This window comes from Eubalaena glacialis, chromosome 7, assembly GCF_028564815.1.
Source record: "Eubalaena glacialis isolate mEubGla1 chromosome 7, mEubGla1.1.hap2.+ XY, whole genome shotgun sequence".
In the NCBI taxonomy this organism is placed as follows: domain Eukaryota; kingdom Metazoa; phylum Chordata; class Mammalia; order Artiodactyla; family Balaenidae; genus Eubalaena; species Eubalaena glacialis.
The window spans coordinates 60,599,877-60,626,401 of record NC_083722.1 but is presented as its reverse complement, the minus strand read 5'-3'; the positions used below and the strand labels follow the sequence as shown (position 1 = coordinate 60,626,401).

Genomic DNA, 26,525 nt, shown 5'->3' with positions numbered 1-26,525 from the left:
TGTGGGCAATGTCTAGTCACATCACAAATACTCAGTTCTTGTGTAGATCCCTAACTAAACTGTTTGATATCAGCAACAGAATAATTCAGATAAAGTTTCGGATAAATTCATGTGCTTATCCAAACACTCCCCTCTCCAGTTGTGAAACCGAGTAACCATGTAGATTCAGCTAGTGTGTTTCCCTATCTGAACTTGGTCTCCAAAGTTGGGAACTGAAGAGATGTCGACAGCAAGGGATGATCCTAAACGGCAAGCTCTGATGAACCTACCAAATGTGCTCTTGACTAGGGGTCACCCAGTTTTTCTAAAGCAAGCCTGTAGTGTGTTTTGTTTTTCCTACTTACAGTTAGTGTATCGACCCTATGGACAAATTTTGGCCATGTCAATCCTGCAACACATACCTGTCTTGGAAAGAAGCTTTTAAGTTCCTGTTTGCATTTCCAAAGGGGTTAGCAATGAACCTTGAACTCCCTGCTAACAGGGTCCAGAACCGGTGCTTCTGCCTATGGGTACAGGAGGGTGAACAAGACCAGTGCCCTGAACTCTGTTTGTCTTCATCTGTAATTTTTAAGCAAACGATTGATTCCTATCAGATCAGTCATCTCTTCTTAACCCAATTTGACTAGCCCTATGGGTTTTATTACGCATTTTCTGGCCCTTTTAGTCCTAACTAGGCATACAACACACCAACCTCCCCTCCCCTCCCCTCCCCTCCCTTCCCCTCCCCTCCGATTCTGGACTGGCTACTCATCTCCCCTCCCCTCCCCTCCCCTCCCCTCCACTTCTGGACTGGCTACTCATCTCCTGCTCATGCCATTCTCTCCATTTTTAAAACTTTAACACTAAATCTCAGATGCCAAAATACTCTAACCGTTGCAAGAAAGACAAAATGTATTATACAAGACTGTTCTGGTAAGACTGTGTTTTAATTGCCTATGACACAGATATATCACATAATGGCTCAAAAATAATAGTATAGCAAAGATTAAAGGAAAATCAATGAAAATGAGCTGTGAATCCTTAATTTGACGTAAGCTTCCGGCAAACAAAATCAGGGATTAGAATCATTTCAAAATTGTGTCTTCAAAACTAGTATCCTTTACCATCTGTCCTTTATTCATTTTGCTGTGATACAACTAAAAAGGCCTGTAAATACTCCCCTGGGTCTCAGGTAACAGTTTTCCAAGAGCATAATATCACTTTCTCTGTACAGTGAACGCCGGCATCTGGATGGGCTGGAACACCGGCTTCTTTCTCATTTCAGAGAGTGTTTTCACTGCAGGGAGCAGCTGATTCCTTTTGATGATCTGTAAGGCCAGCTGGGTATTACCTATAAAAACACTTCCCATCACAAAAAAAGCATATAACAATACCACCACATACAAAGCAAGCCATCAGAATCCCGCAAGGGGGTAAAAGGTGATGGAGAAGAGCAGTGGTCTGCAACCTGTGCTATACACTGGAATCATGTAATGCCCGCTGCACCATCCCCAGAAATTCTGATTTAAGAAATTTCGTGTGTGACCTGGGTGACGGGATTTTTAAAAGCTTTGCACTGATTCTAAGGTGGAGCCCGGTTTGAGAACTTGTCTACAGGTGGACTGCACAAAAGAAGGGCTCTAAGACCATGCACTAACCCTACCACACCTTTTAGGAGGACAAGGCCTGCTGGGTGCCAGGCACTTAATGCTGCTTCTTCAGCTATAAAAAGAGGGGAGCCTTGGAAGGATTTCAGCAAGGGGGTATGACTAAGAACTCTTAAAACTTCTGTACCCTCTCATTTCCCCCACTCAGCTCTCCTTTTCTACTTCACGCCTTCTCTTATGTAGGGCCCACAGCCTTTCTTCCAGTAAGCTACATTCTGGAGGTTGTATATGCCCCAGAGGCATGACCTGGATTTAGGTCTGAATAAAAAATTCTCAGCAGGAACTGGCTTACTGTAAAACTCATTAACGACACCTATGTTTAAAACACTAAGGTATACAACTCAAACCCACTGGATTCTGACTCAGGTTCTCAATTAGAGTCATTTGGATGCCTAAGAGAAAGGTTAATTAGTAGAGATTAATTATAATTGTCAGAAGTTACACTATTCTGCATTTTCACAGATAAAAGAAAATATGCTTAACCTGCAAGAAGTAGGAATTTGCAAGATACCAAAAACTCCCTCGCTACATTTTTGTTTAGAAGAACTTGATGGGTAATACCTCTAAATTTCGAAGAGAAAAAGCAGACACCAAAAATCTCGGGCTCTTTGCAGGGCTCCAGTCCTAACTCGAGAAGAATCACTCACCATTCTGCAGCTCAAGGTAGACGGCCAGCAGGATGGCTTCAGGGGGCACCTCTTTAGGATGGATCATTGAGGCCGCCTTTGCTCAAAACAAAAAAGAGACCCATGAAAAACTGATAGCTTAAGATACAAACTCCAAGTAATGTCAAAAAAAAAAAAAAAAAAAAAAAGGAATGTCAACCTACCAATGACAAATTAGCAAACTTACTCAACCTCACTGGTACACTACAGTTCAGCTCGGATGGTCCTCAGCTGTCTTCGTCTTTTTTTTTTTTTTAAAGCTACTTCATTATAACTCTTTTATTTTTTATTTAATCTAATTTAAATATTTATGTTTTCGGCTGCGCTGGGTCTTCATTGCTGCAAGCGGTCTTTCTCTGGTTGTGGCGAGTGGGGGCTACTCTTCGTTGCAGTGCATGGGCTTCTTATTGCGGTGGCTTCTCTTGTGGCAGAGCATGGGCTCTAGGCACACGGGCTTCAGTAGTTGCGGAACGCGGGCCTTAGAGCGCAGGCTCAGTAGTTGCTCTGCGGTGTGAGGGATCTTCCCAGACCAGGGATCGAACCCGTATCCCCTGCACTGGCAGGTGGATTCTTAACCACTAGACCAACCAGGGAAGTCCAGCTGTCTTTGTCTTGATCCCTCCCGATTAAACTAGACATGTTATTTTTAGTTAAATATTTATCTTCCCTTGCCTAATCCATAATGAGTTCTTAATAGGAGAAAGCTTTCCTTCCCTCTTGGTTTTCTTCTATCTCTTGGCTGTATTTGGTTTTGAGATGGGTAATCAGGCACTCCTGACTCTACACTCCAGTCACCCATCCAGGTCTGCTGGTAGTTCTTCACCAGACACAGTTGCACCTCTATCCAAATCTGCATGTCTATTTTTTTTCCCTAAGTAACAACTTAGTATTGTAAGCTGCAAATTCCCAATGTCAGGAATAAGAATTCAAACTTAAAAGGCTGGAAATATAAAAAAAATATACCACTAAGCATGTTCAGGACTTCCCTGGTGGCACAGTGGTTAAGAATCCGCCTGCCAATGCAGGGGACGCGGGTTCGATCCCTGGTCCGGAAAGATCCCACATGCCGCAGAGAAGCTGAGCCCGCGCACCACAACTACTGAAGCCCGCGTGCCCTAGGGCCCGCATGCTGCAACCACTGAGCCCATGTGCCGCAACTACTGAAGCCTGTGTGCTGCAACTACTGAAGCCCGCATGCCTAGAGCCCGTGCTCTGCCACAAGAGAAGCCACCACAATGAGAAGCCCGTGCAGCGCAATGAAGAGTAGCCCCCGCTCTCCACAACTACAGAAAGCCTGCGTGCAGCAACGAAGACCCATGACAGCCAAAAAAAAAAAAAAAAAAAAACACACAAAAAAGCATGTTCAATGTCTCCATTCTTAAGGACTGAAACAGTACAATTTAGTCAAATAAAATTATTTGTTTAGGCAACATGCTGTCCTTTCCTAGATCTGAGAGCCATAACACCAGCCTGCAGTTTTCTGATTTAGTCCTGTTCTGGTTGAAGGTGCTGAGATTGTAGGTTTATTCCCTCAGTCTGGGCCCCTCTGGGCCGCAGCCTCTTCCTCGTCTTACCATCAACTGGTATCTCCCCATCCAGATTCAGGTGCTCATGCTTCCAGACTGCTGTGCGTCTTCCCTTAATCTAATCAGAAAGTGTCCTTTACAAATATTTATTGACCAGAGGTGGGTGTAAGACAGGGACCTACCCTGATAATAAACAGCATGCAAATAACTAACAGTAATCCAAACAAATTTACTGTTAGGGAGAGAGGAAAGTGAACATAGTATGAATACGAAGAGAGAGAAGAGTTTCTTCGAATGCAGAGCTTTTGGGCAAGGGAAGCCCGTCTCTGTCTTCCAAGGGTGGATACCTGAGAGGCAGAAAGCGAGGAGGCACGGCAGTGCAGGCCACGGGGTGTGTGGGAGACATCTGGGGGACCAGAAATGGGCACAAGGTCAGGTCCGGGCAGCATTAGAAGAAATCTCAGACTAGTGGGGGTTCTCATCCAGAGCACACGCTCCCAGGTTCCTCGCGAATGAAGCAGGGAGGCTTTTTATTCCTCCTACCACATCACTGATGTACCACAGCTCAGTTCAGAAAATGAGATTTTATACTTTTGGCCTAGCTTTAAATAGGCAAGACCACCTTTACATCATTTTGTGGATATTAAAATCTCCATTTTCCTTCCAACTGGCTAGTTAACACAGGCCATCTATTGTTCTTTGCACTGACTGCAGCCTTTTCTAAAATACAAGAACTCATGGCAACAACTTTATAAGAGAATGGTATTTTGCTTACTGGCTGTTCATAATGGTTAGTGGTGGGCAGGCAACCTCCGAAACCTCTACTTGAGCCCTTTCCAACTCTTCACGCATCATTGTTCTCCCTCCCAGGCACGGTGGGCCTCCCCATTAACAAGGTCCAGCCACTGGATTAACCTAAAAACCAAGGGACCAAAACAAAACTCCCTTCAGACCCCAAACCAGGCCTGACCCCATCTGTCTCTCCCAGTGTGGCTGCCACCATGGCCACCTGCTGCACAAGAACCTGAGCTAGAGTGTACACACTGCAACTTCACATCCAAAGCCTGTGTGCTGCAGGCCTTGAGGTCCACAGGCACTTTCCAAAGGGCTGTTCAACAGCCCAGCCTTGCCACGGAGAACAGTGCAACATTTTCACTCTTCCCGTTTAACTCCTGCACTCAACTCCTAGATAAGATCAAACGTGTTCCCTGGACAGTCCATCACTTCGCTTTGCTGATTTTGGATCAGAAATGCTGACCAGATGCCACTAAGTTGACTAAATATCACTCATGGTTATTTTCCACGTGGTAAATCTTCACTTCTAGACACAACAAGGTCACCTTCATAGGAAGCCGCCTTACCTCCTGAGAATAGGTTTAATTTCAGTTTCAGTTACTCTGGCAAACATATGGGGATGTGGGTTCTCTTATGTGCTGCTGGTGAATACACCATCTGGCACAAACTTTCTTTTTTTATAAATTTATTTATTTATTTATTTATGGCTGCGTTGGATCTTCGTTGCTGCACGTGGGCTTTCTCTAGTTATGGCGAGTGGGGGCTACTCTTCGTTGTGGTGCGCAGGCTTCTCACTGCGGTGGCTTCTCTTGTGGCGGAGCACAGGCTCTAGGCACGCGGGCTTCAGTAGTTGTGGCTCACGAGCTCTAGAGCGCAGGCTCAGCAGTTGTGGCACATGAACTTAGTTGCTCCGCGGCATGTGGGATCTTCCCAGACCAGGGCTCGAACCTGTGTCCCCTGCATTGGCAGGCGGATTCTTAATCACTGCGCCACCAGGGAAGTCCCTGGCACAAACTTTCTATATTAGAAGTCTGAAAATTCTGCATAACCTCTGATCTTGCAATTCCCTTTTTAGGAAGACATCTCCTAACTGTAAGGTCCATGGGGGCAGGGTTCTATCACGTCCACTTATTTACTACTGTGTTATTCCCTTGGCTTAGCCCAAAAGTACGTGCGCTGAATTAATATCCTTTTCTTCCCCCTAATTTTTTTTTTTTTTTTAACTCTTTTGGCCGTGCTGCACGGCATGTGGGATCTTAGTTCCCCGACCAGGGATCGAGCCCTCGCCCCTTGCATTGGAAGCGTGGAGTCTTAACCACTGGACTGCCAGGGAAGTCCTGAATTAATATCCTTCTGAGGAATTACCCCTTTCCAATTCTGGGAAACTCCTCTGGGGCTGCCAATGGCAGTACCTGTTCTCCTACTACAGGTATGGGTCCCTGCCCATGATCAGTCCAGGGATGGGCAGGTGACCTAAAGAGGCCCAATCAGAACCTTTCTTGAGACCTGCTGATGAGGCCCCTCTCAGTGGCAGAAGTCAGAGGTCTATTTTAGTTACACATTGCCAGGAGCTTTCTTTATTGTAGATGGAGTTTCTTTGGTACTGACTTTGTGAACCCTTCTTCTTAAAAGATGTACTTGTAATTTAACTTTTTGAGTGGACAGAGATTCATACAATTCAAAGCTAAAAAGGATATGAGTATCCAGTGAAAAGTCTCCCATTTCAGTGCTCCATCTACACGGTACTTATCTTGCCAGCCCTGCAGCCAATGTTAACAGTTTGTGGTGTGTTCATTTGGAGATCTTTTCTGCATATACAGGATTATATAAAAACTGTTTTGCATCTTGTTCTTTTCACTTAATATGTCTTGGATATGTTACCATTTTAGTATATAGGGTTTACAGCTGCATTGTGTTCAACTATATGGACACACCATTATTGATTTAAGTGAGCCCTTATTTAGATGGTTTCCAATCTTTTGAAATTTCAATGATTAAAATCTTCAGGAAAACTCTCCATTAGGTGCCTAGGTTCATTTGCAACAACAATCAGTTGTGTACCTTCCAAGAATATGTCTGGAGGAGTAATATTCCAATGTTTAACAAACTGATCAGAAGCCTCAAACAAAATAAAAGAGCCTAGAAACTCCAAACCCTCTGCTGGCTGCCTCACAAGATGGTCTGGCACTGGCCCAGCCTCACCTGGTGGAGACACTTCCGGGCCTTGTCATACTCGCTCCTCAGGCAGTAGGCGCTGCCCAGGTTGAACAGCATCACGGTCCGGGCCGAGTTGACGGAACTGGGGTAGCATTGAGGGGCCCGCTTCCCAGCTGGGGAGAAGACCAGACACATGTGAAGAGGCCAGGCCAAGGGCCAGGGAGCAACCCCCTCTACTGCCCGAACAGCTGCCCAGAATAAAGCCTAGCTCTACTCCTCAGGCGGACAAAGGAAGGACACAGCGGCTCGAGGGTGAGTCTTTGGGAAGCAGGCCAGGCTACTTAAGTCTTTACAAAACGTCTTACTTACAGGATTCCATTGCTTCATTTTCACCTTTGTCTGATCCTACAAAGACATGAAAATAAATCTGAGGGGGTCGGACAACAGAGTATATTTTCTAAAAACCTAATTTTCTTTATGAAATGGAAATCTAATATTAAAGCAATCTACCACAGTATTTCCTTTTCAGGTAGTAGAGGTTCTAATAAAAGATATGAGAGTGCTACCTACCACCACCACCACCATGGCCTGAGAAATAACCCTGAATAAAGTGAAAACTAGTCTCACTCCCTCAAAAACTTAGCCATGATTTAAAACTGACTTTTGAATGCCATACTTTTACTCTCCCCTGGATTGTGGAATCCCTCTGAAAAGAAAAATATAAGAATCAAAACAAACTGTTCTAACACTATCAGCCTTTCAAAAGTTAGAATTTAGAGCATGTGATAATCAACTCCTAGGTCTCCTCAGCAAACAATTAGTATAAAGTAAGTACAGCCAAAACCGTACAGTGCCGACCTAAAACTCCCTTCCCTTTACAACCGTGCCCTTAAATTTCCACACATCCTGAGTTACAACGCAAAGGCAGTGGAAATGGTGAAGAGTTCTGATCAAATGTGTCCTCATTAACCTTGGTCCTGCTCATTTGAAGAGATCCCTAAGGAGACATCAGTGACATTCTCCGGGTTCAAATGAGTAATAGCATCAGAGATTCTGTCCAGAGAGATGAGGGCTTCTGCAGCATATAAATGGCCCAGAAACCTAAAATGAAAAAAAAAAAACCAACCAGATTCCAAACTGAAAAGTAGGTCATCACAAAAATACCCAAGTATAATAGAATTTGGTGTATGTGTGTTTCACATATTTCAAGTCTTTGAATTGAAATCTAAGTTTATAAATGGATTGATTAAGGGTCATTTAAATTTTATCTCTTTAAAAATATCTTAAATATACAATAATTTTTATGTTCGCTAAGTAGGAACAAATGACATATCAATTAAGAGAGCAGTTTAGGGGCTTCCCTAGTGGCACAGCAGTTAAGAATCTGCCTGCCAATGCAAGGGACACAGGTTCGAGCCCTGGCCTGGGAAGATCCCACATGCAGTGGAGCAACTAAGCCCGTGCGCCACAACTACTGAGCCTGAGCTCTAGAGCCCGCAAGCCACAACTACTGAGCCCACGTGCCACAACTACTGAAGCCTGCGCGCCTAGAGCCTGTGCTCTGCAACAAGAGAAGCCACGATAATGAGAAGCCCGCGCACCGCAATGAAGAGTAGCCCCCACTCGCCGCAACTAGAGAAAGCCCGCACACAGCAACAAAGACCCAACACAGCCAAAATAAATAAATTAAAAAAAAAAAAAAGCAGTTTAAAGTTGGCAGTAAATCAACTATATTTCAATAAAAATTTAAAATAAAATAAAGTTGGCAAATTTACGCTGTTCTGTTTATACAGAAAATAACATAAGAAGGTAATGAAGTTCTAAAATAAGAGGCAGATCCGAGGACGGATTCCCTAGGAGCGGAGGATCAGAATTAGGGTCCTCCAGGGAGTTCCCTGGTGGCCTAGTGGTTAGGATTCTGGGCTTTCACTGCTATACCAGGGTTCAATCCCTGGTCGGCGAACTGAGATCCCGAAAGCTGTGCAGCACAGCAAAAAAAAAAAAGAGAGAAAGAGAAAAAAAGAATTAGGGTCCTCCAGCCTCTGCTGCTGGAACAGTCAAAAGGCACCAGGACGCCAGACCAGATCTGGGTTGGATCAACTTTACTTCTATTCCAAAGGTGTCCTCCTTTTCACATCGTCTATTTTATGTCCACTGATGTTGGGCAGATGTGCTTTCCCCAGGTTTACAACAGCCTGCTTCTTCCAGTGTCTTACTTTGAGCCATTTTCCCCATGATCATCTGATTGATTTTTCAAAATTAAAACAGCCTCAGCCATATTACACCCTTGCTCAAAATCTTAACGACTTTTTCTACTTGAGAACAAAATAAGACAAACAAAGCTAAACTTATAGATTTAAAGCTCTCCACAATTTGGTCCCACTTTCCTGTATTCAGTCAACATTCTCACTCCCCCAAAGATTCTTCTGTTCCCACCAGACACGGTGTCCTGGGCGGGACACCCCACTGTGCTCCCTGCGGCCTTGCCTCCTGGGGTGCAAAGCCAGGCCAAAATCCAACTCCTTTTAAAGGCCAGCTCAGTTCTCACCTCCTTTAGTCGGCCTGTCCCAACTGAGTCTGTCCACATGGATCTTGGGTCCTCAAATCTTAGGCTCTTTTCAATTTGACCATTTTCTGGGATTTATGCACATTAATCACTCAAGAGCTATTTCTTTATTAAGCAATTTCTTTCTTCTAACTAGCAGGAGCTGTAATGCCCTTCTATTTTGCTTCCCCACCAAATACCCTAAAAGAAATGACAACTTTTAAAAAAGTCAGTAACCTCAAATGTATTTTGAAATAAGATATTTTTAAAAACGTCATTAAAGCAGTATCTATAAGCCAATAATCATTATAAAACACAAACTCAAAGAACTACTTCAAATTGTTTTCTGTGAATTTACTTAAAAATTTTTTTAAACCAAATTAAATGCATTCATGACACTCAGAGCCCAGAACTCCAGATGAGGTGTACGGAAGGCAACAAGCAGCTGGGTAAAGCTGCTGTGGTATCTGGGCTGCCACGGGCAGAAAATGCTCATCCTCACTGGAAAGATAGTGGCCTGGCCAGTAATTAGAAACCAGTGCTTAGGATAGAATAGTTAAGAGAATTAAAGATGAAGTTATCAGACATGGCTTGGCCAACCCCTCAAGGTTGGCTAAGAAATCATAAAATCTAAGAATTTTATTGTTTTGACGTTCAGAGGGAAGAAGTTGATAAATGAGGTTAAAAACCCTCCAATAAATGCCAAGTAAAGAATCTAATTGGGATTATTTGAGAATAGTGATCACAATGTCAGCCAGAGGATTAAAAAAAGCAGAGAGGATTCGTGTTTCATTTTTGTTAAAAAGAAAAAAAACACACACAACTCTGCTCTACTGACGGCCACGCACACCACATCTGAGCAGCGCGTGTCCAGTGGGGCGCAGGCCGAGGTTCCTGACTGGTATTTCACGGGGCTGGGCCACGGGAAGGAGGGAAGGCGCCTTAGAGGTAACGCGACCGCCCTGACCTCGAGCTCAGGACCCTCCAGGCCTGGATATTAGACAAGGTTTTCTCACAGGCAAGCAGGAGCGCTCACACTTGAATTGTGACAAAGTCTCTTCTGTGCCTGGATGCTCTTTTAATTTTGTTTTTTTTTAACACAAAGCATGAAAAAAAACAAAAAAACAAACAAAAAATAATAAAACACAAGGCATGTTTGGGGAACACTGACCTGAAACAACTTTAATCAATGTTAATTTTAGATGCTTATATAAAGTAATACTTTTTTAAAAAACAAAAATAATTAAACATTTATAGAATTGTTCCTCAGAGTATGATCTCACAGTTCTAAATGTTGCATGTTACAAACAAAGGGCGCTAGAAGGCAAAAGAACATATTTTGGAAATTATAACTATATACCCACAGGATGAATGAAAAAAACAACTGTCCTAATGCTATGCAGAGTACTTGTGGTCTTGGATAAAATTTCTAGCATCAGCATCATACAAAGATTCAAAGAATGCTGCATCTTCCTCAATTTCCATAAAAGAAAAGATGATATGCTTTAGAAAAATTTTAGAATGACAATGACACTAATATTGAAGAGGCATCTGAAGAGTTTAAATAAAACTCATGTACTCAGGAAATGGTACAGTAGTCTGGAAAAATATTTTAAAATTCTTATTTGTCTACTTTAATTGCATTCTTCGAAGCAGATTTATCCTGTTGACCAAACTCCTTTTTGTGTGGGTCTTCTCCCTGAGGACTCAGCTTGTTTGGGAGCTAATATGTGATAACATGCTCCAGTCAGACCCAGCAGTGGACACTAGAGAGCCCAAAGATTCTGCTTCCTAATGCTCAGAACGGCAAATGCCATTTCCAATAACCCTTGAGGTACAACAAGTGAAAAAAATTTCACTACCAAACACACAGTTACCAAATTAAGAAAGAAACTTTTTGCTTTCCCTAAGATAATTTTCCACTGGGGGAGTAAAAGAAGCAATATGCACCACAAACTAACTGAAACCCTCCAAAGGAAACAAACCAGGGACACCCAGGGCAAGTCACACTTACTTCAGGGATCCTGACAGCTTGGGCTGCTGAAGAAGTTTATCTGCATGATTCAAAGCCATAAGGTTATCACCCAAAGCCAGAGCCACGTAAGCACTACAGGCGAGTATGGAGCATCTGGAACACAAAAGGCAAGGGCTGAAGACCTGAGTTACAAAGTGACAATGATGATATTTGTTAAACAGGAAAGAACGCCCTAATTATAGCTGTGGCAATCTGGACACCAGGAAAGGAGAGAGGAAGCCACGGTACTCATGGTAAGAATTAGAATGATGTGTAAACTACCGTCTGAGGCTCAGTTTAGCTATTTACCTAAATCATCTTTAGCTTCCATCCCATCTCCAACAAAATAACCAAATGGAGTTACAATATATATTTAGCCTGTAAAAAAATATTATAGTTAATGGCCTAGTGAGAACTTACTTCCATAGAACATTTCTTTTAACATCCTAGAAACAACGCTACGGAAGCACATTTGCGACTCTGCTAAGAAACACAATTAACTTACTAAAAAATGCATTTAGCTCAGCTTACTGTAAAGTGTTCTCCTCTGAAACTATTAAGAAGTCTATAGGTCTTGCTAAGCAACAGTATCAAGAGTAACTAAAAGAATTTCATTCACATAGGTACTATTATCCTAAATGAATATTCAAGAAAAAAAACCAGGCTGAATAAATACATGTGAAGATAAAAAATTTAAGTTACACCGATTTTGCTAGGTTGGGTTGGAAACCTAAATTTCTGTTTTGTTTTCTACTTAAGGGTCAGCTCATTTAAAACAAGTCTAGCCAAAGACTTGACACTAATAGATCATTTGAATGTTAAACAACCGCTCCACAAAGCAATCTTAAAATAAACCCTTGTCAAATAGAAATGAGGTCTGAATGGCCGACCACAAATGACCTGACTCAGATACAGGGTTTTGAGTTATGTTTACAAATTACAATACATATGTATATCATGAAGTGCACTTGGGTTGTAATTTCAGTCTAAGGAAGAATGTAACCATCCTGGCAACACAGAGTTTTCTAACACTCTGAAATCCTCTGACCAGAAATGGCCCTCTGGTAAAAGCACAGCCAGGCAAATTCAGAAGCAGCCTGCTGTTTCCTCCTTACTGGCTCACTCCTGGTTGCTGGAACCTTAGAAAATTATCTACTAAACGAAAAGCAGCCCCTCAACTCCTAACACAGAAAAGTAGACTGGCACAAGGAAACTGGTATTTATGGCCTTAGGTTATGATGATAAGGGCTAGAAGATTGCCCACTGTGGGTCCTTGTTTTATATCAGTGTAGAAAACTGAGATCCAAAGTGATTAAATATATTCACTAGCTTAGAGTATGTGATTAAAGTCTGAACTAACAGGCAACACTGTGGACTCTCAATTCACAGTTCTTCCCATCCTATCACACTGCTTCTCTGTCAATTCATAAGACTGCCCTAAAAATAAAGTAGAAAGAAAAGATTACATTATGATTTTCCTAATGCATACATAACTATGCACGCATATGTAATCTGTCTTTTTAAAAAGGAAGAAAACAGAATTTAATTGAAACATTACAAGTTTACATTTTGTTACTGAGCACCTAATGTAAAATCTGAACCCTGTTCATAGAAGAGAGTAATTTAAGAGCAGGCAAGTAGTGTTATTTCCAAAGGGATTTTCCTGACAAGCCGACTGTCATCCTTGTGTCTCCAAGAGCTGTCTTCACTTAGCAAGGCTACCCTGTAGCCACGGCCCCCGGGGGTGTCCTCTCCCTGATGGAAGACTCCAGGGCCCACAGGACGGAGGCACTGGCTAATTATCTCCCATTTTCAGGAGCACTTCAGTGCTTAGCTCTGTGTGGTGAGATTAGGTGACTTAATTTCCTCTTTTGGTTTATTTGTAGTTTTATTTTTAAATGGTAATAAACATTCATTCATCAGCCAGATATGCATTATGAAGACAAAGAATGACGTTTAAAGGCCTAAGTCTCCAGAGGCCCAAGACCACCATCAGCTCATGGCACTCATACAATTTAATATCCGTTTTCATCTGTGACTTTGCCAAAGGCCAGGGTAAAACATAGCTCCTTAAAAGCAGAAGCCTGCATCTTTTGTTTCCTACACAAAGACGAGAGCAATTTCTCACCATCTGCAGTAGGTGTTTAATAGGTAATCACTGAAGACCACAGCTTTCAACATTTTAGATTTACTTCTCCAGGCACCCAGACCCCCACCTGTCCTGCTGGCAGGCCACCTTGCTGACCAGGCCAGCTCCTTCCCGGCTCCCAAACACAGGGGAGTCACCCGGCACGCTCTAGGTCCTAGAGTAGGACAGGCCTCACCTCAGGCAGGCTTGCTGGGAAAAGCCTGCCCCGGCCTCTCCTGACAGTAGGGGGGCTATTACTGCTCCAGCCCACTGTCAAGCCCACTTTGGGTCCAGAAATCAGTCATGTAAGATTTGCAGCAGGATTCTGTTTCCCAAACTATAATTATGTATAAGGTAAATATCTTGTTTTCCTTAGCTTTTTACCTCTTTCCCCATAAGATACCATATCAAATTAGAACAGGGTGAAAGATTTATACTAATAATACCAGCCTCCTATTAAAAAATACTTGAATATGTGAATGCAAAACTTTGGGGCATTTATGCTCCTCTTCTCAGAGTGCCTTCCAACCCACCCTAACTCATCTCTCACCACCCTCTCACTCATCCTCCTTTTCCTCTTAGAAAACAACACTCCACTCTACATAGTTCCTGCAGGCCAGTCACACTAGAAACACGCACGGCTCTCTCTACTGAGCCTCTGGAGAAATCACTTTACTTCTGATAGCTGCTACTTAAAATACTGACCCCCCACCCACCCGCCTGCCCCACTACTTTCTTACTTCCTTGAGTCACTGTCCAATCTGCTTTGCCAGCCGCTCAGTGGATCTGACAGTTCATCAGACTGGAAGAACTATACCTCAAGGGAAAGGACACGCTAGCTTCTCCCGCCCCCCCCCCCCCCCCCCCCCCCGCCACCGACTGCGGCGGATCTGACACAACCCCACCCTCTCCTCCGCATGCTGGAGGAGCTGGCTTTAGGTCCACAGAATGCCAACCCTTGGAAAAGAAAGGAACAAAAAGATGAAGGAGAAGAAAGAGAGAGAAATGGGGAAATAATTTTCCTTAAAGGACCAAACTACAGCAACAAGCTATGTTAAGACTGGGCATTCAAATTTGTCAAGCCATATATTCTGTGAGTAAAATGAACCAAGTGTCTGAAATAGCTCAACCCATATCAAAAGAGGCTAAAATGGGGGTAAATCCAGTCAGTCACCATCGGTCAAAGGAAAATAAATTCACAAAGTAACTTAATGGCAAACGTTATTTGAAAAACTGGCTCAAAAAATCCTATAAAGAATTTCTTCCAATAAACTGAACATGGTACTGGATTTTAAAATTTTAAAAAATATACAAGCTGTTCCCATTTAGCTACAAAAATCTAGAAAATGTTAAACCTGTCAACTTCCAATTCAAGAAAATTTAAAAGTTAAATTAGATAGGTTTTTCACTTCATGTCTTCTGTAAACACTTTGCTTTCTTTCCTTCTTTTTTTTTTTTAAACATTTTGCTTTCTAATAACAGTTCTGTGCAAAAAGAATCTTACTGACAAACACACCCCAAATCCAACACTAATATAAGCCCAGCTCAAAGAAGCTGAAGAAGTTTTCCTCCTCAACCAAATCTAGCATCTCAAGGAACCCAGTCTTACCCCTGGTGGCAAATAAAATGCAACAGTCACAGACATTGCATTTTATACATGGACAGGACCTTAAGATCATGCAATCCAATTTGACAGAAGAGGAATGAAAGGCCCAAAGGGGTTAAATGATTTGTTCAATGTCAGCAGGAGCCCTGTGGGGTTTCTCCAGAGTGGGAGACCACTGAAGAATTATTCTAACCCTGGCTTGTGATCAATGTGATCATCAGTTCAGCTGAATGGGGTCCTGGGACTCAGGTGTGAATCATGCCGATGTGAACACAAACTGCTGATAAGGTGAAGGATATGTCACACAGGCAGGTTCCCGCTTTGGCAGAGTTTATTAGATAAAAAAGTTTCAGTAGGACCAGACCCAGCTGTAAGACTGAAATGGGGTCAAGTCTCTAGCAAGAGCAATATAAGATTCAAAGATTATTAGCTATAATCCTGTTTTAGGAATGTCTCATGAGCTATAACAGAACCACTTGTGTAAGACCGAAAGAAATATGATTCCTTAAGTACACTAAAACTGCCTGTAATATTAATGTTATCAACCATTTGTTTGACTCATCTTCTTTTAAAACACTGGCCCATGGGAGGTCCCTTTTAACTGAATGGGAAATAATTCACTGAGTGTCACATCAGAGTCTAAAAGAACTAATTAAGGTTCCATAATTTATACCTGTGGAATAACTGGGCCTAATTAAATTTGGTCTGAACATTTCCTTTTATCCATTTTGAGCCTCTTATTAAAAAAAAGACAAATTGAAATTTCATTTTTATCTTGTACGCTTTAAGTCTGGCCCCAATGTTATTTCCTACCCTTTTCTAGTTCTGTTATACTCTTTTCCAGGTTCTAGAGAAGCCTCCAATTTAGTTTTAGAAACTAAAAGTTCACTAATATCACAATCTCAGAATGAATAACAAAGACGTCCTATATTATGCAACATATAAGACTTCATACATATCCATGACAGTTATTAAAACACTATGCGACAATGAAATTTTTTTTTTTTTGGTTGCGCCACTTGGCTTGCAGGGTCATAGTTCCCCAACTGGGGATTGAACCCAGGCCACGGCAGTGAAAGCGCCGAGTCCTAAGCACTGGACCACCAGGGAATTCCCTAAAATGTTAATATGTGACTAATCCTATGAACTTATTTCTTTATCATAAGATACCACTAGTATGCAAAAGAATAAGTTGAGCTCTTACCTCATACTGTATACAAAAATTAACTCAAAATGGATCAAAGACCTCAACTTAAGTGCTAAAATTATAAAACTCTTAGATGAAAATATAGGGGTAAACCTCATGACCTTGAATTTGGCAGAGGATTCTCAGATATGACACGAAAAGCACGACCAATAAAAGAATAAAACATAAATTGAACTTCATCAAAATGAAAAATATTTGCGATTCAAGGACACCTCCAAAAAAGTGAAAAGACACCGACAGAATGGGAGAAAATATTTGCAAGTCATATATCTGATAAGGGTCTTGGATCTCAATACACATTTCTCTAAAGGAAGAGACACAAATGTCCAATAAGCACAGGAAAAGATGCTTGACATCATTAGTCTTCAGGGAAATGCAAATCAAAGCCACAGTGAGATACCACTTGATATCCACTACAACGTATATTCAAAAAGATGAATAACAAGTGTTGGTGAGGATGTGAAGAAACTGCAACCCTCTTACACTGCTGGTGGGATTGTAAAATGGTGCAGCCACTTTACAAAACAGCCTGGTAATTCCTCAAATGATTAAACAGTTACCACAGGACCCAGCAATTCTACTTCTAGGTATACACCCAAGAAAAAGAAAAACATATGTCTACACAAAAACTTGTACATGAATGTTTATAGCAGCATTATTCTTAATAGCCTAAAGATGGAAACAATCCAAATGTCTATCAATGAATGGATAGACAAAAGGTAGTATATACATACAATGGAATATTATTCAGCAATAAAAAGGAATGAAGTACTGATACAGACTACAACTTGGATAAATCTTGAAAACACTATCCTAAGTGGAAGAAGTCAGTCATAAAAGCCCACGCATTATATGATCCCATTCATAGGAAAGTCCCAAACAGTGAAATCTATAGAGAAAGAAAGTAGATTAAGGCTGGGGAGTAGACTGGGGATAAAGGGGTCACAGCTAAAGGGTGCAGGGTTTCATTTTGAGGTGATGAAAATGTTCTAAAATTGACTGTGCTGATGACTGCACAATGCTGTGAATATACTAAAAAACACTGGATGGTACACTTTAAATGGGTGAATTGTATGGTATGTGTGAATTATATCTCAATAAAGCTGTTTTAAAAATATAAGATATGAGTGACAGTCAATAAATGTTTGACTTAAAAAAAATAAAATATTAAAAGTAAATCCTCGGGACTTCCCTGGTGGCACAGTGGTTAAGAATACATCTGCCAATGCAGGGGACACGGGTTTGATCCCTGGTCCGGGAAGATCCCACATGCCATGGAGCAACTAAGCCCGTGCGCCACAACTACTGAGCCTGTGTTCTAGAGCCTGTGAGCCGCAACTACTGAGCCCACGTGCCACAACTACTGAAGGCCACGTGCCTAGAGCCCGTGCTCCACAACAAGAGAAGCCACTGCAATGAGAAGCCTGCGCACCGCTACGAAGAGTAGCCCCTGCTCGCCACAACTAGAGAAAGCCTGGGCGCAGCAACGAAGACCCAATGCAGCCAAAAATAAATAAATAAATTTATTAAAAAAAAAAAAGTACATCCTTATAACCAATCACTATATGACAATCATTATCTCCCAAATGCATGTGGCAACATTAATATTTAAATCAAAGCAAATGGCCAACATATCAATCCCACACATGCTTCTACATTCTAAGATTCATTTGGACCTTAGGCCTTTTAAAGACAAATTTTTCAGAAGAGATATTCAGCTAAATTTTGTGGCATGTGAGAAAACTGGCATAGGAACAATATTACACATTTGTAGAAACCATGTATCAACAAATACAAACACTTCAAACAGTTCTAAAACCTTAGAGGCAGCATTGTCCAACAGAAATATAATTGGGGCCACGAGTGTAATTTTATATTTTCTAGTAGACACATTAAAAAAAGCAGAAACAGGTGAAATTAATTTTAATAGATTTAAATTAATCCAATATATCATTTCAACATACAGTCAATATAAAAAATTACTGACATATATTACATTTTTTAAAGTTTTGAAATCCAGTGTGTATCCTACATCTGACCTTTCACCAGCCACGTCTCATGTGCTCAGGGGCCACATGTGATGAGTGGTTCTGGTACCGGACACTGCAGCCTTAGGGTCTAAGGAATACACGTAAAATACAAAGAAAGGGTTTTTTTGTTGTTGTCAAGAAACCAAGTTTTCCATGTCATATCACCCCGTAAGTGATATATATGTAAAAGAAACCGACCATTTATCAATCATTAGTGGTTAAATTACATTTCCCCAAATAATATATTTAAAATTATATTAATTTTGAAAAATTTCAAAATACCATAAAAATTTTAAGTTAGGTATAATTTTTATACCTTAAAATACATTATTTTAACTGCACAGTTTGATAAGTTTGACTATACACAAGTAGCCACCGGCCCAATTAAGATACAGAATATTTCTTTCACCCAAGAAAGATTCCTTCCAGTCAGTTCCCCAACCACTGTTCTGATGTCTATGAACATAAGTTAGTTTTGTATAGTTTTTCCTGTCGTATAAATAGTATAAATAAAATCATACAGCATGTACCTTATATTGAGTAAAAGAAGAAACACGAAATGTTTTGAGTTTCATATCATGTTGACTTGTGCATCAGCAGCTTGTTCCTATTTACAGCTGAGTAGCATTCCAATACACGGAGTTGCCTGCAATATATTTTTTATTCTTTATTTTTTTTTAACTCTTTTTAAAAAATTTTGGTTGCACTGCGGGGCATGCGGGATTTAGTTCCCCAACCAGGGATCGAACTCGTGCCTCCTGCAGTGGAAGCGTGAAGTCCTGACCACTGGACTGCCAGGGAATTCCTGGCCTGTAATTTAGTTATCCATTCTCCCACTGATGCATGACTGGGCTATTTCTACTTTTTGTCTATCACAAGTAAAGCTGCTATGAAATTTTTCCATGGACAAGTTCTCATTTCTCTTAGACAAAACCTAGAAATAGAATCTTCTATTTTAAAAATTTAAAGTCATCGCATTTATTTAACTCAAGGCTACAGAGTGTGTGTGTTTCTTTTTTTTACAGAAATAAATAATTTATTTATTTTATTTTTGGCTGTGTTGGGTCTTCGTTGCTGTGCACAGCCTTTAGTTATGGCGTGCGGGGGCTACTCTTCGTTGTAGTGCGTGGGCTTCTCATTGCAGTGGCTTCTCTTATTGCAGAGCACAGGCTCTAGGCATGTGGGCTCCCGTAGTTGTGGCACGCGAGCTCAGTAGTTGTGGCACACAGGCTTAGTTGCTCTGCAGCATGTGGGATATTCCTGGACCAGGGCTCAAACCTGTGTCCCCTGCATTGGCAGGTGGATTCTTAACCACTGCGCCACCAGGGAAGTCCCTGTGTGTGTTTTCTTAATTGAATGAAACCAATGGCTTTGCAGAGCTTTAGGTGGTTCAGGAACTGAAGCAATATTTTCACAGTGTCATTATATATATGCTTTTCTTCATCACTATATCGGTATCTCTAAGTTCATCTGAGCCTCACAATTAAACTATTTAGTTGATTTCTGAGACATTTTCCTGTTTGGAGGACAAATTTCTGTTTTAATTGTGAGAATATTTTTCTGAAAGCTACCTTGATTTTAATACGGAATCTCACAATTGCTTCAGGTGTCCTATGCCTTCTGAAAACATACTTGTAACTCGGTTAGAATGAATTTTTTTTGGCCCCATCTTTTTTACATACAAATGAAAAAAAAAGAAAATAGTCAAGAAGCTCTGAACCATATGCTAACAAGTGGCCATTAGGACAGTCATGATAATTTACAGCATATTAGTTATGCTGGAAATAGGAAATGAGGTTTTGCACTGGTGTCTTGGGTATTATAGAGCAGAGGGGTCAAATATAATAGTCCATAAAAACTAAACTATACACTAGTCACACACATTTCTAATCACATAAAAGAATTCAGGTCAGAAATGGATGAAATCTCTAAGAATTCCAGGATCTCAACGGAGAACCACTGTGCTCAGACCCCTTTCTGTAGAAGACAGCTGGCTCCTGCCACAGAACTGCCCTTTAACACACCCAACTGTGCTGGGAGCTTTTATAGCTTTGAAAATTACGACACAAATCTTTTACGACTCCTTCCCCCACACCATTTGTCTCCACATTACCGTTACTACTGTCCTGCAGAGCGGTTCTTTTTATAAATCTACCCTAAGGCTCCTTCTGTCTTGTTCCATTTCCCTTCTCCCATCTGCTCCATAAGAAAAAAAGGTTAATATATATGAGCAAACCCATCTTTACCTCACTTTATGATGATGGAATTCCCTGTGGAGACCCTTTGCCCCTTTCCACAAAAATAGGGAAGTAGTTTTATTTTCTCTGAAAACCACCAATCCTCCTACTAGGGTGTGTGGAAAGAAAGCAGTTGTGAAAGGCACAAAACTCTTTGAGAGGAGGTATGCCACCCTGCACATACCCTTCTCTTTAATGCCACTTACAGAAGGTAAAGTTAAATTACACAACTCTGCAGCTGTTCAACCAGTGTGGAATCATAAACTTCTTAAACTGCATATGCATACATAAAGCAACCTTAAGATTAGTATTCATTCAAATATATTTGTAAAAATTAAGTTAACCTTAAATATTGTTTCAAATACCTTCATCGTTAAGGATTCACCTTTAAAACTGTGCACAATGATATTCACTGCAGCATTATTTGTAATAGCAGAGACTGAAAACATTATAAATAGCTAAATATAAATCAGTGTTAAATAAACTGTCATATCCATATAATGCAATTCTATGCACCCATTAGAAAGAATGAAACAGAGCTCTTTACTGATATAGAACAATCTCTAAAGACATATTGTCAAATGCAAAAAGTAAGGTATAGAGCAGTGTGGAACTCTGCAGCTGTAGTGTAAAATTCCCATATATACATATACTGGGATGATAATGAGAAATCTCACTGGAAGGACACATAGGAAACTGGTCAGCAGTTGCCCCTCAAGGGAGAGGAAGCAGAGGACTGGGATTGGCCAATATTCACTTTACACTGCAGAACCTTTTGGGATAGATGAACCCTGAGATAGCTATAAAATGCAGGTGGCTCCATAAACAGAGAAATGTATAGAAAATATTAGGCATATCGGGGAAGAAATGGTACATTTTTTGGGCAAATTAAAGCATTTTCCCAAATATGGTCCTGGCTGAAATTTACAATCCACCCCTTCCCATCAGCTCACTTTATACCAAACCCAGTTTAGCTTTACTTAACTTGCTCTGTTTTTACACACTTCCACTTGGATGAAAATCTAGCATAGTGAGTTAATTTTAGTTATATGGTTGGAATTTGATTTTTTTTTTTTTTTTGGCCACGCTATGTGGGATGTTAGTTCCATGACCAGGGATCGAACCTGTGCCCCCTGAAGTGGAAGGGCAGATTCCTAATCACTGGACAGCCAGGGAATCCCCAAATTTGACTGTTTTTTTTAAAAAAAAATTCCATTTTAGGGACTTCCCCTGTAGCGCAGTGGTTAAGAATCCTCCTGCCAATGCAGGGGACACGGGTTCAAGCCATGGTCTGGGAAGATCCCACATGCCGCAGAGCAACTAAGCTCGTGCGCCACAACTACTGAGCCTGTGCTCTAGAGCCCACGAGCCACAGCTACTGAGCCCACGCGCCACAACTACTGAAGCCTGCATGCCCTAGAGCCCTCATGCCGCAACTACTGAAACCCGCATGCCTAAAGCCCGTGCTCCGCAACAAGAGAAGCTACCACAAGAAGCCTGCGCACCGCAACGAAGAGTAGCCCCCGCTTGCCACAACTAGAGAAAGCCCGTGGGCAGCAATGAAGACCCAACGCAGCCAAAAAAAAAAAAAAAAAAAGAAAAAAAAATATTGCTGTGGAGTGAAATAAAATGGAATTAAAAAAATTTTTTTAAATTTATTTTTGGCTGCATTGGGTCTTCGTTGCTGTACGCGGGTTTTCTCTAGTTGTGGCAAGCGGGGGCTACTCTGTTGCCATGCACAAGCTTCTCATTGTGGTGGCTTCTCTTGTTGCAGAGCACCAGCTCTAGGCACCCAGGCTTCAGTAGTTGCAGCATGCGGGCTCAGCAGTTGTGGTGCGCAGGCTCTAGGGCATGCGGGCTTCAGTAGTTGTGGCATGTGGGCTCAGTAGTTGTGGCTCGCGGGCTCTAGAACGCAGGCTCAGTAGTCGTGGTGCATGGGCTTAGGTGCTCTGTGGCATGTGGGATCTTCCTGGACCAGGGATTGAACCTGCGTCCCCTGCATTGGCAGGAGGATTCTTAACCACTGCGTCACCAGGGAAGTCCCACAATATTCTTTTGTATGTTTTGTTTTTGCCATTGTTTCACCAGTAATTTGTCATAGTATTTTTTTTTCTTGCTACCTTAGGACTCATACAAGAAATAAGAATTCAAGAAATTTTAATATAACTGAAGATTGAAAAAAACAATTACCTTTGTCAAGTTTTAAAAAATCAAAACACTGCTTTCAAAACCTTATATGACCAACTCCTCATTTCTAACTAAATTTGAGATTTTAGATTTTCCTCCATATAATCAGAAGATTAATGCTTTCCTCCTGACAATAGGATACAGTGGGAATATACACATACATAAAACCCAGGAAAGAAAGGTTATTACTGCAAGTAGGAATCTGACAGAATAAAATAAAGAGATAAAAAGCTGCTGTTTTGTTGAACAGGGTGCCTGGAGCCCTGAGCTCGTTGACAGCAATGCAGTGCCATGAACACACTGACCTGACAATACATGACCAGAAAAGTGCACATCTGCTGGCCAGTCTTTCCTCTAAAGGGATTCACTAAGATTAATGAAGTAACTTCATTTTTTAAAAGTTGGAAGAAACAGATATCCAGTAAGAAGATAAAAATCATCAGTTATCCCACTACTAGGAAGATTCTGACATAGATCCCTCCAGACTTTTTTTATGCAAACAGACATATGTGTACGTTATTTTATAAAAATGTAATTTTAAACTGTTTAGACACAAATCTTAGCATTTTATAGCTCTGTTCCAAGATTTATTTGGAAAGTTAAATGACTTTAATCAAATGAACTATATTATGAAAAATTACACAACTATGGATAGAGCCATACCTTATTTGTTTATATAAAATAAATTCTAGATGAAACAAAAATTTAGATTCGTGGTTGTGATAGTGTATCAGTAAAAGTGCTAGAAAACATGGCTAAATTATTTTTTAAATCTTGGAGGCAAGAAGGCCTTTCCAAACATTGCACAAAATGGAAAAAAAAGTAAAGAAGATTGATAAATATGATACTTAATAAATGAAACTCCGCTTTACAAAATACCAGAGGGACTTCCCTGGTGGTCCAGTGGTTAAGACTCCGTGCTCCCAATGCGGGGGGCCCAGGTTTGATCCCTGGTCGGGGAACTAAGATCCTATATACTGCAACTAAGCCTGTGCACCGCAACTACTGAGCCCATGCACCGCAATGAAGATCCAGTGCAGCCAAAACGAAACTAAACTAAACTAAATGCCAGAAACAATGTTACACGACAAATGATAAAGACCAATTTCTTTAATACAGAAAAACTCTTATAAAAACAAAAAGGATGAAAAACCCAATACGAAAATGGTAAATCCTACAAACAGGAGGTTCACAGAAAAAGTAATATAGGTGATCAATAAACCTTGGCATCAGACTAAGCACCTTGAATGGATTGAAAGAAATGCAAAATTTTAAAGTGAGGTCATTTTCCACTTATCAGGATGATCAAATTATCATAAGAAGAAAAGATGCCCCAAATCTCACCACCTAGTAGCTAATCTACTAAGTAATATAATTTTCTCCTAAGTGTTTGCCATCTGCTTTTGAGGGCAGTGCTTTTTGTTTTACCTCTGAATCCCCTGCAACTAGCACAAGAATGTTTGTTGGAAAAAACGTGAAAAAACGTAATGCTTTCCAAAAGTAACGCATCAATTTACAATGCTACCTGCAATATATAAATGTCTTAACTATACTCTTGTCACTTTTTGCAACTTAATAGGTGAAAAAATAAGCAATGATGGTTTTCTTTCCATTTTAATTTGCAGTCCTATTATTGAAATCATTCTTAAAAGTAACGCTGAACCATTAATCAATCCTACTTCCAAAATATGAAAAAATCATGGTCAAAATATCCCAAATTTGTTGAAAGATAAATGTATAGACTTAAGTCAGATAACCCCAAGGAAGATTAAAAACAAAGAAAATCACACTTAGACTCATCATAGTCTAACTGCTGAAAAACAAAGACAATCTATGTTAACAGAAAAATGGCACCTACAATACAATGGCTGTGATCAGACAGTGGAGGCCAGAAGATAGTGCAGTGACATCCTGAAAGAGCTGACTGAAAAGAAAACAAAAACAAAACCTAAAATACTGTATTCAGTGACAACATCCTCCAAGAATGAAGATGAAATAAAGACAATTCTAGATTTAAAAAAGAAAAAACAAACAAACAAAAAAACACAAAACCGTAGGAAAACAAAGACCTGTACTATTAGAAATGCTGAAGGGAGATCTTCAGACTGAAGGGAAATGCTTGCTATCTTATATAAAAACTAGACTCATCAGGAAATGGTACTCATGTGTCTAAACATAAAAGACTACTCTGTTCCTTTTAACATATATATGACTGTTCAAAGCAAAAATAATGGGGCTTATAATCTACACAGACAAAAATATAACTTAACCAAACTGACACAGATGAAATAGAAAATCTGAATAGCACTCATCGATTGAAGAACTTGAATTCATTATCGAAACTATCCCGCAAAGAAAACCCTAGGCCAGATGGTTTCACTGGTGAATTCTATCAAACGTTTGAGGAAGGAGCAATACCTATCTTATATAAACTCTTTCAGAAAACAGAGGAAGAAGCACTTCCCAACTCACTCATATGTTCAGTATAACTCTGAAACTAAAACCTAACCAAGACACCTTAAGAAAGAAAAGCCTGGACCACCTTTCCTTGTGAACACGGAAGCAAATATTCCTCACAAAATATTAACAGATCCAATCCAACAATTTATAAAAAAGGTAATATATCCTGACTAGTATGGTTTAGTCACAAGATTGAAAGGTTGGTTTAATATGACATTTAACCAACATAATTCATAACATTAATAAAATAAAGGAGATAAACAATGTGCTTACGTAATAGATACAATGCTAATTTTGTTTAGATACTCACTTTAAGTTTTCTAATTCCTGTTTTCTCAATGGGGAAGAAGGTGGAGCTGGAATGCATTTATCTCCATCGTGGCTTTTACTGCTAAAATAAAGATAGACTGTTAATTATGAAGCACACAAATAAACAATTAAATGTAAAATTTTGTTTCCCTATACCCACTCCCATGCAACTTTTTATGAAAAAAGTGTAAAAGAACCAAAACACTGAAAAATGCTTAGTAACTTGGTATCACTAACATGTTAAAGCTACACTGCATATGAGTTTCTTTTTCCCAGTACATGATACCGCTTTAAAAAAGTCTCTAACAGAAAAAATATCTCTACTATACAAAGGAAACCACTCCAGTATTTTCACACATTTCTCATTCTTCTGTCTTTTACTAAGTATAGTAAAGCATAACCCCTTGATGGAGGAAAAAACATTCCACAATTTTGTTTCAAATTTTCTATAATAAACATGTTTTTCTACTATAATCAAGAAAAAATGCTGAGATGGAAGATTTGAGTTTAAAGGTGCCATGTGTAAAAAGAACTCTCTACATATAATGGTGTTTGTTTTATTACTAGATAAACTCTCCCAATTTCTATAGATTGGCATAATATTTAATTGATAGTAGGAAACTAGAAATGTATAGAAATGTTCTGGAGGTCAGTGGTTTACAGTATGTTAAGAGAAAAGGCAGAAGATAGTAAGAAAAGAGAAGTTTTACGGATTTAAGTATTTATTTTAATAAAAGTAAAAAAAAAAAAAAAAAAAGCCATCTCTGACAGCAACCGGATTTCTTGCAATGATTCCTCCTGGCAGTGAAAAGCTGTGACTTTCAACTTTTCTCATTTAAGGTTCTTTCCTCACTTAGGCTTCACCTTATTTCTCTCTTCCAGAAATACTTAAACATTCATACTTTCCTTTCTTATTACTCAAAACAGAGAACTTTGGAAATTCAGGCTGCAGATTTCAGGAATTCAACTACAAGACAGAGGCTGACTAATGAAGTCCTAAAGATTTCACCAAG

The 26,525-nt window shown here is 40.3% G+C and overlaps 1 protein-coding gene across 3 annotated transcripts in view; it reads right to left on the bottom strand.

Moving 5' to 3' along the window:
• Positions 1–922: 922 nt before the first annotated feature.
• The window catches only part of CNOT10 (CCR4-NOT transcription complex subunit 10), a 65,765-nt gene continuing 40,162 nt past the window's right edge, over positions 923–26,525 (bottom strand). For 2 of the 3 annotated variants that reach the window (XM_061195233.1, XM_061195236.1), the window contains exons 13-19: positions 25,514–25,594; positions 11,349–11,462; positions 7,760–7,890; positions 7,159–7,194; positions 6,835–6,962; positions 2,294–2,369; positions 923–1,330 (exon numbers count right to left, since the gene is read on the bottom strand). In XM_061195233.1, the coding sequence (XP_061051216.1) occupies positions 1,197–1,330; positions 2,294–2,369; positions 6,835–6,962; positions 7,159–7,194; positions 7,760–7,890; positions 11,349–11,462; positions 25,514–25,594 (700 nt within the window). In that variant the 3' untranslated portion in view covers positions 923–1,196. The remainder of the gene's footprint in view (positions 1,331–2,293; positions 2,370–6,834; positions 6,963–7,158; positions 7,195–7,759; positions 7,891–11,348; positions 11,463–25,513; positions 25,595–26,525) is intronic. The other variant, XM_061195234.1, reaches the window with a different exon arrangement.